Genomic DNA, 12,493 nt, shown 5'->3' on the forward strand with positions numbered 1-12,493 from the left:
TTCTAGTTGCCTGTAGGACACTCATCACGATCTGAATTTACTATTGATTTGTTTACTTGGTTATCATCACTCTGAGGAGAACGTAAAGCTCGGTTGGAGGGCAGGAAGCAGGTTTATCGTGGTCACTACTGACTCTCCAGGGCCTGGAATAGTGACTGCCCCAGCGTCGGTGGGTGCCCAATACCTATTTGTTGAGTGAATGAATGAATAGAAAAATCCTAGAAAAATCTGGGTAACAGGTGCTAGATGGAGCCCTGGGTGCCCGGACAACTCTAATGCAGGAGCTCTGGGACCCCACGGAGGGCCACCCTGGCAGGATGGCTTCCCAGTGTCCTAGGCTCTGGGGTTTTGTGCTTCTGTGGTTCAAACGGCACCCTGCAGGCCGATTGTGTGAACTTGGCCTTGAGTAGGCTGGGTTTCAGGGAGATCCCAAAGGGCAGAGAGGCAAAGCGGGAAGGAAAGACACCGAGTGAGAGCTGCCCTGCATTTGGTAATACAGAGATGCCACCCTGCATCGCAGGGCAAGTGTCCATCCTGGCACCGAAGCCCCTCCTGGAAACAGACCGCCCACTTGCCTCTCCACATCTGAGCCCCGCCCCCCCCCCCCCCCCCCCCCCGCCCCCCGGGCCTCCTCTGTTTCATTGATGGAGGCCAGGGTTCATTCACAGCCGCCTTCCCCATGCCTGCCTGATCCACAGGAAGTGGGGCCGTTGAGCCAATGGAAGTTTATTGAGCACCTTCCCTGTGTGAGGCTCTGTTTTCTCCAGATGCAGGAGCCAATGAGTTCAAGGGACTGAGAGCAAGGGCAGTGTGGTGGTGGTGGGGGGGGGGGGGGGGTGGGGGGGGGAGGGGGCCAGGGTAAGCCCTTTTTTTTTTTTTTTTAAGTTTATTTATTTTGAGAGAGGGAGGGAGGGAGAGAGACAGAGTGAGCTGGGGAGGGGCAGAAAGAGAGAGAGAGAGAAAGAATCCCAAGCAGGCTCTGCAGGGACAGTGTGTGCCTGACTTGGGGCTCGAACCCATGAGCCATGAGATCATGACCTGATCCAAGATCAAGAGTCAGATGCTGAACTGACGGAGCCAACCAGGTCCCCCCCAAAATTCAGTTTTTTTAATTTAAAAAATGTTTATTTTTGAGAGAGAGAGAGAGACACAGTGCAAGCAGGGGATGAGCAGAGAGAGAGAGGGAGACAGAATCTGAAGCAGGCTCCAGGCTCTGAGCTGTCAGCACAGAGCCTGATGCGGGGCTTGAACTCACAAACCCTGAGATTGTGACCTGAGCCGAAGTCGGACGCTCAACCGACTGAGCCACCCAGGCACCGTCAAAATTCCGTTTTTTAAGTAATCTCTCCACCCAAAGTGGGGTTCGAACTCACAGTCCCGAGATCGAGTCACACACTCTGCCCACTGAGCCAGCCAGCTGCTCCTGTTCTCTCTTTTAAACTGAGCATAAGGAGTGTGTAGGGGGAGGACAGCGTTGAGGGGAGGAGGGGTTGGTGGCTAGACAACCCGCCCCATTCCTCTGGGAATGGAATCCCTCTTCCCCATGGAGCACCCCTTGGGGAGGCACTGAGGTGGGCTGACCAATCCCCGAGTCTTAGGGATGGACACATGCCCAGACCTGACCAATCAGAGGGCTCCTGCCTCCTCATCTGCTGTGATTGGTTCAGAAATGAGCATGTGACCCAGGCTGTGCAGGTGAGTGCGATCCGTGGTACTTCCTGTTGGAGCTATTGGGTGGATGCCCCTTGTGCTGGGCTTCTGGGACGGTGTTGTCCTGGGGACGCTAGTGGCAGGGCCAGCTGTGTCCTTGTGGGGCCCAGCCACATGCGGGGCCCTTTGCCGGAAAAGCGGGAAAAAGTGCCATTGAAAGTACATAGAACGCTTTTACTTGTCCAGGCTCTCTCCCAACTTGTCACGGTGTCTTCTGTTTGCTGCTTAATGTCATTCTAAGTAAAGAAAAATAAAAAATTTAAATGACTAGCATGAATTTTACCATTCATCTCCATATTGTGCAATAGCGGTTTTAAATGCAAAACCAGAGCGTTTCGTTCCTGTGCAGAATCGCCAAAAGTATACAATTTTTTATTTCGTGGCTTGTCCCCGAGGGTGCGTTGAGCTGGTCAGAGAAGACAAACACAAGGCAGTCCCGGGAGGGCTACAGGAGGAGGAAGAAGATCCTTGACCACACAAAGCTGCTTCAGGGAGTGCTATTGGGCTTGGGGATACTGCAGACCCTCCCAGGCACCCTGCCACCCCTGCCATGGGTGCCCAAGTGCATGCTGCCAGTCCTGGGCAGTGATGGCCGCTGGCACACCCCCGATACCTGACCCCCACCCTCCCTGTGCCTGTACCCAGGGTGGAGGGCGTCAGTGGAGGGGGAGGCCAGGCGGGGCCACGGTGCCAGGGGGTAAGGGGGAGCTGAGAACCTGTCCCGGGGAGGCAGGGAGGTGGCAGGAGGCAGGACAGCACATGGCTTGAAGCTCCAAGTTCTTGGCGCGTGCTCCATTGTCCCATCAGATGTCACTTACAAAACACAGATTCAAAGACAAATGGTTATGGATTTCAAGACAGCAGCTGCAGAGCGTTAAACCCCAAGCATGGGGTCCTTTGAACGTGAGGCCCTGTGTGACCACACTGGTCACAGGCCTGTGAAGCTGGGCCTGGCCGGTGGCCATCTTGCCCACGCCCCAGAGCAAACTGAAGGAGAGGCCAAGGAGAGACAGGATGTCCATCCATTCGGAATGTCTGCAGGCCAGAGATCTAACTGCCTTCCCCACGAGGACCTCTTCTGTTCTCAGCCAGGTCCTTTATCTGTCTCAGAGCTCCAGCTCTTTCTCGGGAGAAAGGGAGGCTTTATTCCTCAGCCTTCCCAGCATTCCCCAGGCTGGTTGATGTGGGTGTAGAAGGAGAGCCTCAAGTTCCACCCTGGGTTGTGTGTGCGTGCGTGTGTGTGTGTGTGTGTGTGTGTGTCGTGTCCTGGAGGGTGACTGGAGGTGGGGGAATAAACCTGGGAAGGGTGCGTGGGAATGTTCAAGAAACTTCAGGAAATGACTGGGGTGGGGGCAAGAGGGGGAGGGGTTAGAGATGGAGGGGACTGGGGGTGGGAAGGGCCTGGCTAGGGGAAGGCAGGCCATCTCTCACCAACTATTTTCCCTTTAAACCACTCCTTAGGGGGCGCCTGGGTGGCTCAGGGGGTTAAGCCTCAGATTATTGATTTCAGCTCAGGTCATGATCTCACAGGTTGTGGGATCGAGCCCCGCATTGGGCTCTTCGCCGACAGAATGGAGCCTGCTTGGAATTTTCTGTCTCTCTCTCTCTCTGCCCCTCCCCAACTTGTGCTCTCTCTCTCTCTCTCAAAATAAATAAATAAACATTAAAAAAAATTAAAAATAAGGGCGCCTGGGTGGCTTAGTCGGTTAAGTATCTGACTTCGGCTCAGGTCATGATCTCAAGGTCTGTGAGTTTGAAGCCTGAATTGGGCTCTGTGCTGAGAGCTCAGAGCCTGAATCCTACTTCAGATGCTGTGTCTCCTTCTCTCTGCCCCTCCTCCGCTCATGTTCTGTCTCTCTGTCTCTCTCCCTCAAAAATAAACATTAAAAATTTTTTTTTGAAAAAAAAATAAATGAAATGAATGGGACGGATAGCCCATCCACTCATCCATCCATCCATTCATTCAATCACCAAGCCTACATCCTGAATGAAATTGTTAAACACACCTTGGGTAAATGTTGACTGTCGGGTATAGCCAGGCCTTGAAGATATTGAGGCACCTTCTTGGAGACTAGCATATTTGAAAACATGACTGCCGATCATGGAAAGACACACGCACACAAAATCCAACAAAGTTTAAAGTGTATGGGGCACTCTCTCTGCGCTCCTTCCCTGGCCTCAGAGTTAAAAAGATCTCAGTGTGGGTCTCTCTTGAAAAAGATACATCATCAGAATTCTTTGATCGTCAATTTTGTTCGGAGTCAGTAGAGTCAGTAGAAAGCCTGTCCTGCATCTTGCAGTGAAAGCTTAGTATCTGTGCAGAGCTGAGTTGTGACAGTATCAAAACTCTTGCTTATCGGGGACCTACTGTATACCAGGTGAGGTGTTCTAGAAGGCTCACTGCACAGGTGAGTTCTCGTGCACATCCTCATTTTGTGGACAGGGGACTGGAGACTTGGAGAGGGGAAGTGAAGAGCCTGTTGTTCCCTAGAAAGTGACAGAACCCAGTTTGCACTCCGGCCCGTGTGGCTCTGGAGGCTGAACTGGAACCGCAAGGCTGGGCTCCGGACGGGCGTCCCCGGTGGGGGTGGCCTCGGGAAGCCCTCGGTTGCCAGGCCTTAGGTGTGCTGGCCCACCTTTGCTCATCTGGTATTACAACTTCCAGGGAGGGGATGTCCCACAAGGAACACTCATGCGGCCCTGGGACAACCCTGCCACCGTCCCTCTTTGCTGAGGGTCCTTGGATGCCCGCCTCTATGGGGCTCCATCCATTAGGAGGAGGGACAGAGCTCCAACTGGCCTGGAGCCGCAGCCTGCCCAGCGTGACCAGGGAAACTGGTCCGGACCAGGGAAACTGACCCGGACTGTGGTTGTACTGGTTTATCTCCTCCCTCTGCCCCTCCCCCCACTGACCTGGGGAAAGGAAGGAAGTTCCTACGCCAGTAATCATACCATTTCTCGGGCGCTTGCTCTGTGCCAGACGCGGCTCCAAGTTCCTTCGTGGGTCATAACCGCATCCTCCCGTCCCTGCCTTCTTTTCTGGTCCCATTTCTTGCCACTGACCCCCTTGCCCTCTGCCTCGGCCACGCGAGCTGTCTTCCTGGGCCTCCCACACACCGAAGTCGCTCTTGTGTATCTTTGTGCTGCTGCTGCCTCCTGGACTGCTCTTTCGTTTGTCCGGCTGCTGTGGTAGAGACTTCTAGTGCCCCACCACCTGTGCCTTGCCTTTCCTTCCGAGGCCCCCAAGAGCACTGCCCTTGCCGGGCCCCTGGCGGTTAGGCAAGTTCCTGCGACTAATCCTGGCCAATTGGCTGTGAGTATAGGTGAGGGAGATCACTTCCTTTTTTTTTTTTTTTTTTTTAAATGTTTTTTATTTATTTTTGAAAGAGAGAGGGAAAGAGTGCAAGCGGGGGCGGGGCGGAGAGAGAGGGAGACAGGGGATCCGAAGCGGGCTCTGCACGGAGCCCGACAAGGGGCTTGAACCCACGAACCGGGAGATCACGACCTGAGCCGAAGTGGGTCCCTCAGCGGACTGAGCCACCCGGGCGCCCCGAGGGGAATCGCTTCCTGACCGAGGTGATGAAGGGCCCTTGCGGGACTCTGTACTCCTGAATCACTGAGTCGCCTCGTGGAGGACAGCAGCCTTCGGAGAATCGTCAGTTTAGCGGGATTTTGCACGGTCAGGAAATCCATCTTCGTTGTGTCAGGTCTCCGAGATTTGGGGATTGATTTGTTACCACCGCAGAGCCTCTCCGATACTGACTAATCCAGCTGACCCATCTGGGTCGGAAGCGGTGCCACGCCCCCTTCTCCCTAGTCCGTCTGGCCCTGTTTTATTTTTCTGTAACACGTAACTTAATGTTTATTGGTTCCCTTGCTTCTTGTCTGTCTCCCCTACTGGAATGTAAGCTCCATGAGGACAGGGCCCTTGTCTGTCTTGTTCTCGGCTGTGTCTTCGCTGCCTGGCACCTAGAGGTCCTCGATAAATATGTGAATGACTGAATGCATGGATTTTTTGAATGAATGAGTGAAACAGGCAGATGACCGTGCTTATAGGTGGCTGTGGGTTGTTTTTTTTTTTTTAATTTTTTTAATGTCTTATTTACTTTTGAGAGAAAGAGAGACACAGAGTACGAGCAGGGGAGCGGCAGAGAGAGAGGGAGACACAGGATGGGAAGCAGGCTCCAGGCTCTGAGCTGTCAGCACAGAGCCCGACGCGGGGCTCGAACTCGGGAACCGCGACATCATGACCTACCTGAGCCGAAGTCGGACACTTAACCGACTAAGTTAAGTTGCCTCAACCCAGGCGCCCCTACTCCTCTCCTCGTTAACTCTATCCCTACAGGTGAGGGAATGTGGGCTTGCTAGGAGAGCGACTCAGCCCAGGCCTCAAGGTAAGCCTGTGGCCAACCCAGAGCCTGCCCCTCGGTCTCCAGACTCCTGGTCCAGTGCTCTTTGGCCTAAGTTGCTGCAAACGTTCCTCAAGCACATTTGCCTCTTACAACCCTCCTCTCCAGGTAATCTAGCAACTCTGAGCGAATCATTCGGTGATGATTGATGGGTCGGACGGGGTGGAGCTGGGCCAGGGGTCAGAGGTGAGAATTAACAAGGCTCCCTCCAGAAGGCCTCTTCAACGACAGCCTCGAGATGAGCTGTCGTTTTTTTGTCTCAGGCTTCTTTTAACAAAGACAGAGCGCAGGAGGGCGAATTCTGGTGAATCAAGGCTTTTTGGTGCGTGTTCTGTTTGTCAGGGGGGAGCCTGGCCCAGACAGGCTGAATACAGCGGCTCCCCCCCGCCCTGCTCCGTAGCATGCCGTCCGTACATCGATTACAGCACCTGTCACGTCACATTTTTCTCCGACACATGTAGTGTTAGTTTTTTCTTCTAAATATACGAAAGTGATACGTGCTCATTGCAGAAAATCTGGAAAATCTAGAAACGTATGAAGGATCAAAGCTTGTCTGTAAAGTCCGCACCTAGTAATAATCACAAGTATTTTAGAGCTTCTAGTCAGCCTTTTTTTCACCTGCATGTGAGAAAAGATCATGTTACCTGTACCCCGCCCCCCGACGACGATGTCCCCAGACCCCACCAGCTGCGTGTCTGTGTCTGAAGGTGGGCACGATAACCTCAGCATGGCCCTTCCCCCTCCATCCCTACTGGCCAGACCCCTTCATCACCCCAGCTTCCCCTCAAAGCCTTTGCAGTGGTATCTGGGAGTGCCTGGAAGGGCCACACAGGAGTTCCAGCCAAGTTCTTCCAGTTCGGCCTCCTTGCGGCTGGCTGTTCGCTGCCCTCAGCCCCACAACGGTGGCCCAGGTCACTATCCCTGCCGCGGAGCCTGCTGGGAGAACCCTGCCCCCCCTGCCCTGGGGGCTGCAGCCTCCCTTCCCCTGGGGGTTCCCCGAGTGGCAAACCTGGGAGGCACCAGATGGCCCTGGAGCCTCCTTATCCTGGCTGGGAGCTAGGAGCAAGGAGAATGTTCCTTCCTCAGGGCTGTGTTGGCTGCACTTGGTCACCAAGCCCCGAAGCAGCCATGCCTGTGTCCTGGGTCTCCCCAAGTCCCCACAGCTAAAAGCTTCCTTTAGCTTGGCTTGTAGCCCCTCTCTCTGGACACCTCTGGTCTGTCACCGGGTACCACCCTCCTTGAGAAGAGCGCCCCTTCTCTGCCCAGGAGCTTCCCGTGAGGGCTACCAACCACCCTCCTACCCTGGCCCCAGGTTGGGGACAGAACACAGGCTTGGGATACGACAGTAAGAGGACAGTCTCGGTCGGGTGGCAAAGCTGGGAGATGGGAAACCACCAGCTGCCGTCTATAGCTGTAGTGAGAAGTGGGTCTGTAGTCGGGGAGTGGGAATCTCAAGTGCAGAGAAGAATGTCACAGGACACACACACACCCACCCACCCACCCACCCACACACGCATGCATACTCCATAAAAGCACTCAGATCTCAGCACCCTGCACAGTGGCTCTCTTGGGAACCCTGGGCATCCCCAGCCCCTGGCTTCTCTGGAGGGCAGCCTGGAGCTCCCTGAGGATCTGGACTGTCATCCCAGCAGCTCTATGTTGCTGGGAGCGCCGCTTGGAGGCTGGCTCAACCCTACACCACGTATCAAGGGCAGCAGGATCTGCGGTGTTCTAGGAGCTGGGGGAAGTGTGTGTGTGTTTGCATGTGGTGGTGGTGGTGGGGGGGGACCTAGGGGAATGAGCGAGAGGTTTGCTGGAGTTCTGGCTTCCAGAGCTGCTGTGCTCTGGAAGCCCCCCACCCCATCACTCCCTGGGTCTCCCTACCTCCCCAAGCAGCACCCCGACTCCTGCCTGGGGGCTCTTGTGGGGTCTGGCTTGGCCTTTTTTTTTTTACTGGAGAAAGAGGGGCTTGTCTGTGGATCTGGGTCTGTGGACTTCTGGATGGACCGCCTGCCTGCCCCCTTCCCCCTTCCCGGGGACTGTCATAACCGGGCATCCTCCACAGCCCCCCCAGCCTTTCAGTCTGTGCTACGCACGGGAATATTAGTCTCTCAGGATGTTCTGGGTGGGCATGCTGCGTGCTGTGCAGTACCCTGGGGGTTTGAGTGAAGATGCTGCTTAGAGCGTCTTGTGTTGGGGACAGTGTGGCCGGGTGTGGTTCCCTCCCCGCCCCCCTCCCCGCACCCCCGTGTGTTGGGCAGCATAGTAGCAAGTGCAAATGTTTTGTAAGGAATATCTTAGCCGGTAGATCGCCGGTGGGTTGTGTTTTGGGTCACTGCCTATTATGCTCGGGGCATTAACCCTTTGCGTGGATGCCTGAGTCCTGAAAAAATAAGGGGGGGGGGGAGGGTACCTCCCTTCTGGGGGCTCTCAGCGCCCTCCATTCGCCTCCCTCCACCAGTTAGAACCCCATGTGCTTGAGGCTCCTGGCACTGCTGAAGCTCAGAAAACCTGGCAAAAAGGGAGGGGAACGCTGGTCCTGGGATCCTGTTGGGTCCACAGCTCTTGTTTGGCAGCTTACCAGCCGCACTCCTCTGCCGTAGGCCTCCGGGCGACGGATGGGGCGTGGGGGGGTGGGGGGCAGGATCCCAAGCCCCTTGGCCGGTCCCTTCCCGTGCCCAGGTCCGCGCTCCCAACAAAGGCGACTGGACCACGTGCCCCCTCCTCGACGCGGGCCCGGAGTGGCGACGCCCGCGGCCCGGGGCTCCCGTTCCAGCCGGGGCTGCCTCCGGCCCGGGCGCTGAGCCCCAGGTGGGCGCGGAGCAGCCCCCCGCCCCCCGGCCGCCCCGCCGCTGGCGGCTGTGCCTCGCCCACTCCCAGCCGCAGCCGCTGCAGCGCCCGGGAAGTGGCGCTAGGGGGAGCTCTGGCAACTGGCTTGGTGGATTGAAGCAAAACCGTGCATCAAACAGCTTTCCTGCTACTTCCCTGTGCAGCAGGGAGAAAATGGGGAGCGGGGAGACGCACTGTTCCCCCTCCCCAGCAGCTCCAGACTCTTCCCGTGGGAGGCCGAGAAAACAGCCCTGGGTGGGTGGGTGGGTTGGGGGGGGGCTGGGGTGGAGGTGCCGTTCCTCCCCGCAACTCACGCCTCCGTGGTCTCTCTCTTCCCCCACCCCCATCGCAGACCTTCGCGGCCCCCCGCGCTCTGGAGTGTCCCCGAGAACTTCGCCTCGCGCGACACGGGGACCCGAAGCCGAGAGGGCCCCTGGGACTGCCGTGCGTCCTCCTCTCAGAGGCTGGGGTGGGGCCTCTCGGCGGCAGCCCCTCCAGTCGCTGCTGGAGGCGTGAAGCAGGGGGCGGGGGGAGGGGGGTGGGGGCGCCAGTCGTCCGGAGGGGTGGCTTGCGCAGGAAAGGGGAGCGCAGGGGTGAGAGAGCGAGCGCGAGAGCACTGGGGAGAGCAGCCAGAGCCAGAGGGACACCGAGAGACACTGTCAAACAAACAGCAAGCTGCCACTTGGCTTTTTTTCTTTTTCTCAGTCTTTCTTTCCTATCCCCTATTTGTAAAGCTGGAACCACCCCCGCGCGCCCCCGGGCCGGAGCCGCGGCTCCAGATGTGAATTTGGTTCCAGTGGGGAGAACGCGAGCTTCCTCGGGGCCTTGGCACATTCTCCCACTCTGAGGTCATTCCGTAGGTGGTCAGAGGGGAGAGCGCGCCTGGAGCCTTCCTGCCTCCATCCACTGGGGAGGGAAGAGAGGCGGGGGGGAGGGAGGCGGGAGGGAGAGGGGAGGGGCGCGAGGAGGGAGGGAGACGCCGCCAGCACACCACCAAGTGGCACCGAGCAGTGATAACAAACTCAACTTAAAAAAAAAAAAAAAAAAAAAAAAAGGAAAAGGAAAAAACTTCCCCAAGTTGCAGCCCGAGACGTGCGGACGAGCGGGCGGAGGCGCGGGGCGGGGAGTGTGGGTGGCCCAGAAAGCCCCCCCCAGGGTCCCTAGGCTGCTTTCCCCGGCCGCAGAGGGCTTAGACTTGAGGCCGACCAGGCCCTGCGCTCCAGGCCGGGCAGGAAATGTGTTGAAGGCAGGCTCCGCTTCCTGCTGGAGACCCCGGGGGGCGGCCGTTCCCGTGGGGGGGGGGGGGGGGCCGGGCCCTTTGGGGAAGGCGGCCGGGGAGGCGCGCAGCCCTAACGTCCCCAGCAACCCACATCCCGCACTTCCAATCCCTCTCCCACCCCCGGCCCTGCGGATGTGGGCAGATCCCGCCCGCCCAGGCCCCGGAGAGCTGAGATTTGCATGGGGGTAGGGGTCTCTCCCTACCTCCCTCCGTCCTCCCCTCCACCTCCAGGCCGATCTGAAAACAAGACACCACCATCCTCTATAATCGGCTTTTTATTAAGATTATAAATTTAAACAAATCATCTGAACAGTTTTACCCGGTGATATACAATTCAGTATGCACAAAAATACAGAAGAATGAGGGAGAAGGGCCAAGAAAGGAAGGGTTGGCAACTTGTTTTGGGGTCCACATGGAGCTGATGGCAGAGAACCAGAGGGGCTGCAGATGAACCCCACCTTTTTACAACAAAAGGCTTTAAATTAAACAAAATCTATCGAGCTGAAGACACAGGACAGGGTTCTCACAGCCTCGAACAATGCTGGTTTCATGAAATGCAACCGAAGCCTGAACTAGGACAGTGCAACTTAGAAGCACACACACAAACACCACATCTGACCGGGAACTTAGTGAAAAGTCTCCAACGCAGTCGGCGGTCCCGGCCCCTCCCTCCCTCGGGGCCGCCGGGGATCCAGGTGAAGGAATCGACTTCCTTTTTTGTTTAGTGAGGACCGCAGTGCTGGGCATGATGGGAAATGTAGTCCGCCGTGCCCGCCCCCCACCCCTTCCCCAAACGGTGTCCGGGAGTGTCGGGGTGCCGGGCGCCACCCCCCGAGTCCGGGAGACGGGTGGAGGAGGGGAAGAGAACGGAGCCAGAGGGGCGGGGAGAGGAGGGGTTCAAGACACCCGCCCCGGGAAAGAAAAAAAAAAAAAAGTTGAAGTGTTTTCATTTCTGCCTTCTCATTTTGAGAACTTTGGAGGCCGCCCCCGGAGAGGAAATGTGACCCAAACGTCCCTTTCGGAGATAGAGAGTTTGCCTTTGTTTTTGCTCAGGATTTCACAAGACCCATTCCTCACCCCATGGAGGAACTCGGGAGAACCGAGCGCCGGGCTTCCCGGGTCTGACAACTGATTGGAATCGGCGTCCCGGGCCCCGCGCCCTCCTGCGCTGCGCCCCCGGCGCGCCCTGGCGGCCCGGGCGCCCTGCCTCGCCCCCGGCTGCCCGGCACCTCCTCCGGGCAGCAGCCCTCCCTCACGTGGCTGGCTCCTCGCTAAACACCACTGCAATCACTACAATAAAAAGAAAAAAAAAAGAGTAGGAGAAACACAAAGCATACTTAAATAGGCGCTTTTTCTCTCTGCAAAAATAAAGTCCAAGATCATAGATTTCTTTTCTTTCTTTCTTTTTTTTTTTTTTTTTTTTTTACAATTTATAAAACATCAGCCGCCTCCCCCTGCTCGCCCTCAGCTCAGCCCCGGGTGGCCAGGCGCCCGTTCGCTCCCTCCTCTCGCCCCTTGGCCGAGTCTTTGTCTGGCCCCAGCCCCGCGGGGCCCCGGGTCCCCGTGCCCTCGGGGGTCCCTAGAAGGCGACAATGGCTCGAGTCCAGGCGCCGAGGCTGGCGAGCGCCTGCTTGGCGCACAGCTGCCCGTTGAGCGGCGGCGGCTGCTCCGAGGAGTCCGGCTGTCGGCTCACCAGCCCCGAGAAGCCCGAGCCAAAGATGGAGATCAAGTTTGAGATGTTGGACGCGTCCGGGGACGAGTCCGGGCAGAAGTCCTCGAAGCGGGCGCGCTTGCAGGGGGCGAACGGGGCGCCCCCGGGGGGCTCGGCTCCCAGGTCGCCAGCGTCCTCCTCGTCGTCTTCGTCCTCCTCCTGGCCAGGGTAATACTTGCGCTTGCAGCCGGCGGCGGACGCCAGGCCGGGTCCTGGGGCGCCCTGGCCACAGCAGGGGCAGTGGGCGGAGGCGCAGCAGTCCTGGTGCAAGTAGCCGTTCTCCACCGTGGTCACCACGTGAGTGTCCAGGTCCAGCACGGTGGTCTGGCTGCTGCAGTGCACGCCGAAGTCCGAGGGGGCCGGGTACGCGCCCCGGTAGAAGCCGGGGGAGGAGGCGGGGGCCGGGGAGGCGGGCGGGGAGGCGCCAGCAGCGGCCTGAGGGGCGGCCGCTGGGGGCGCGGAGGGCGCGGAGCAGGCGGCCGAGGCGCGAGGGTCCCGCGGGCAGAGCGCGGCGGGCGCGGGCGGCGGCAGCGGCGCAGGACCCGGCTGCAGCGG

The 12,493-nt window shown here is 57.9% G+C and overlaps 1 protein-coding gene and 1 long non-coding RNA gene across 2 annotated transcripts in view; both read right to left on the reverse strand.

Moving 5' to 3' along the window:
* Positions 1-1,132: 1,132 nt before the first annotated feature.
* On the reverse strand, positions 1,133-5,042 carry LOC125922326 (uncharacterized). Its single transcript, XR_007457691.1, has 2 exons — positions 4,663-5,042; positions 1,133-4,197 (listed from the first exon to the last, which is right to left on the reverse strand). It is a non-coding gene; the product is annotated as an uncharacterized LOC125922326 (long non-coding RNA).
* A 5,360-nt stretch (positions 5,043-10,402) lies between these two features.
* Positions 10,403-12,493, reverse strand: part of IER5L (immediate early response 5 like) — a 3,211-nt gene continuing 1,120 nt past the window's right edge. Inside the window, exon 2 of the mRNA XM_049630010.1 lies at positions 10,403-12,493. This exon is cut by the window's right edge and continues 34 nt beyond it. Coding sequence (XP_049485967.1) covers positions 11,807-12,493 — 687 coding nt within the window. The 3' untranslated portion in view covers positions 10,403-11,806.

The sequence above is a fragment of the Panthera uncia genome, chromosome D4 (genome assembly GCF_023721935.1).
Source record: "Panthera uncia isolate 11264 chromosome D4, Puncia_PCG_1.0, whole genome shotgun sequence".
NCBI lineage: Eukaryota > Metazoa > Chordata > Mammalia > Carnivora > Felidae > Panthera > Panthera uncia.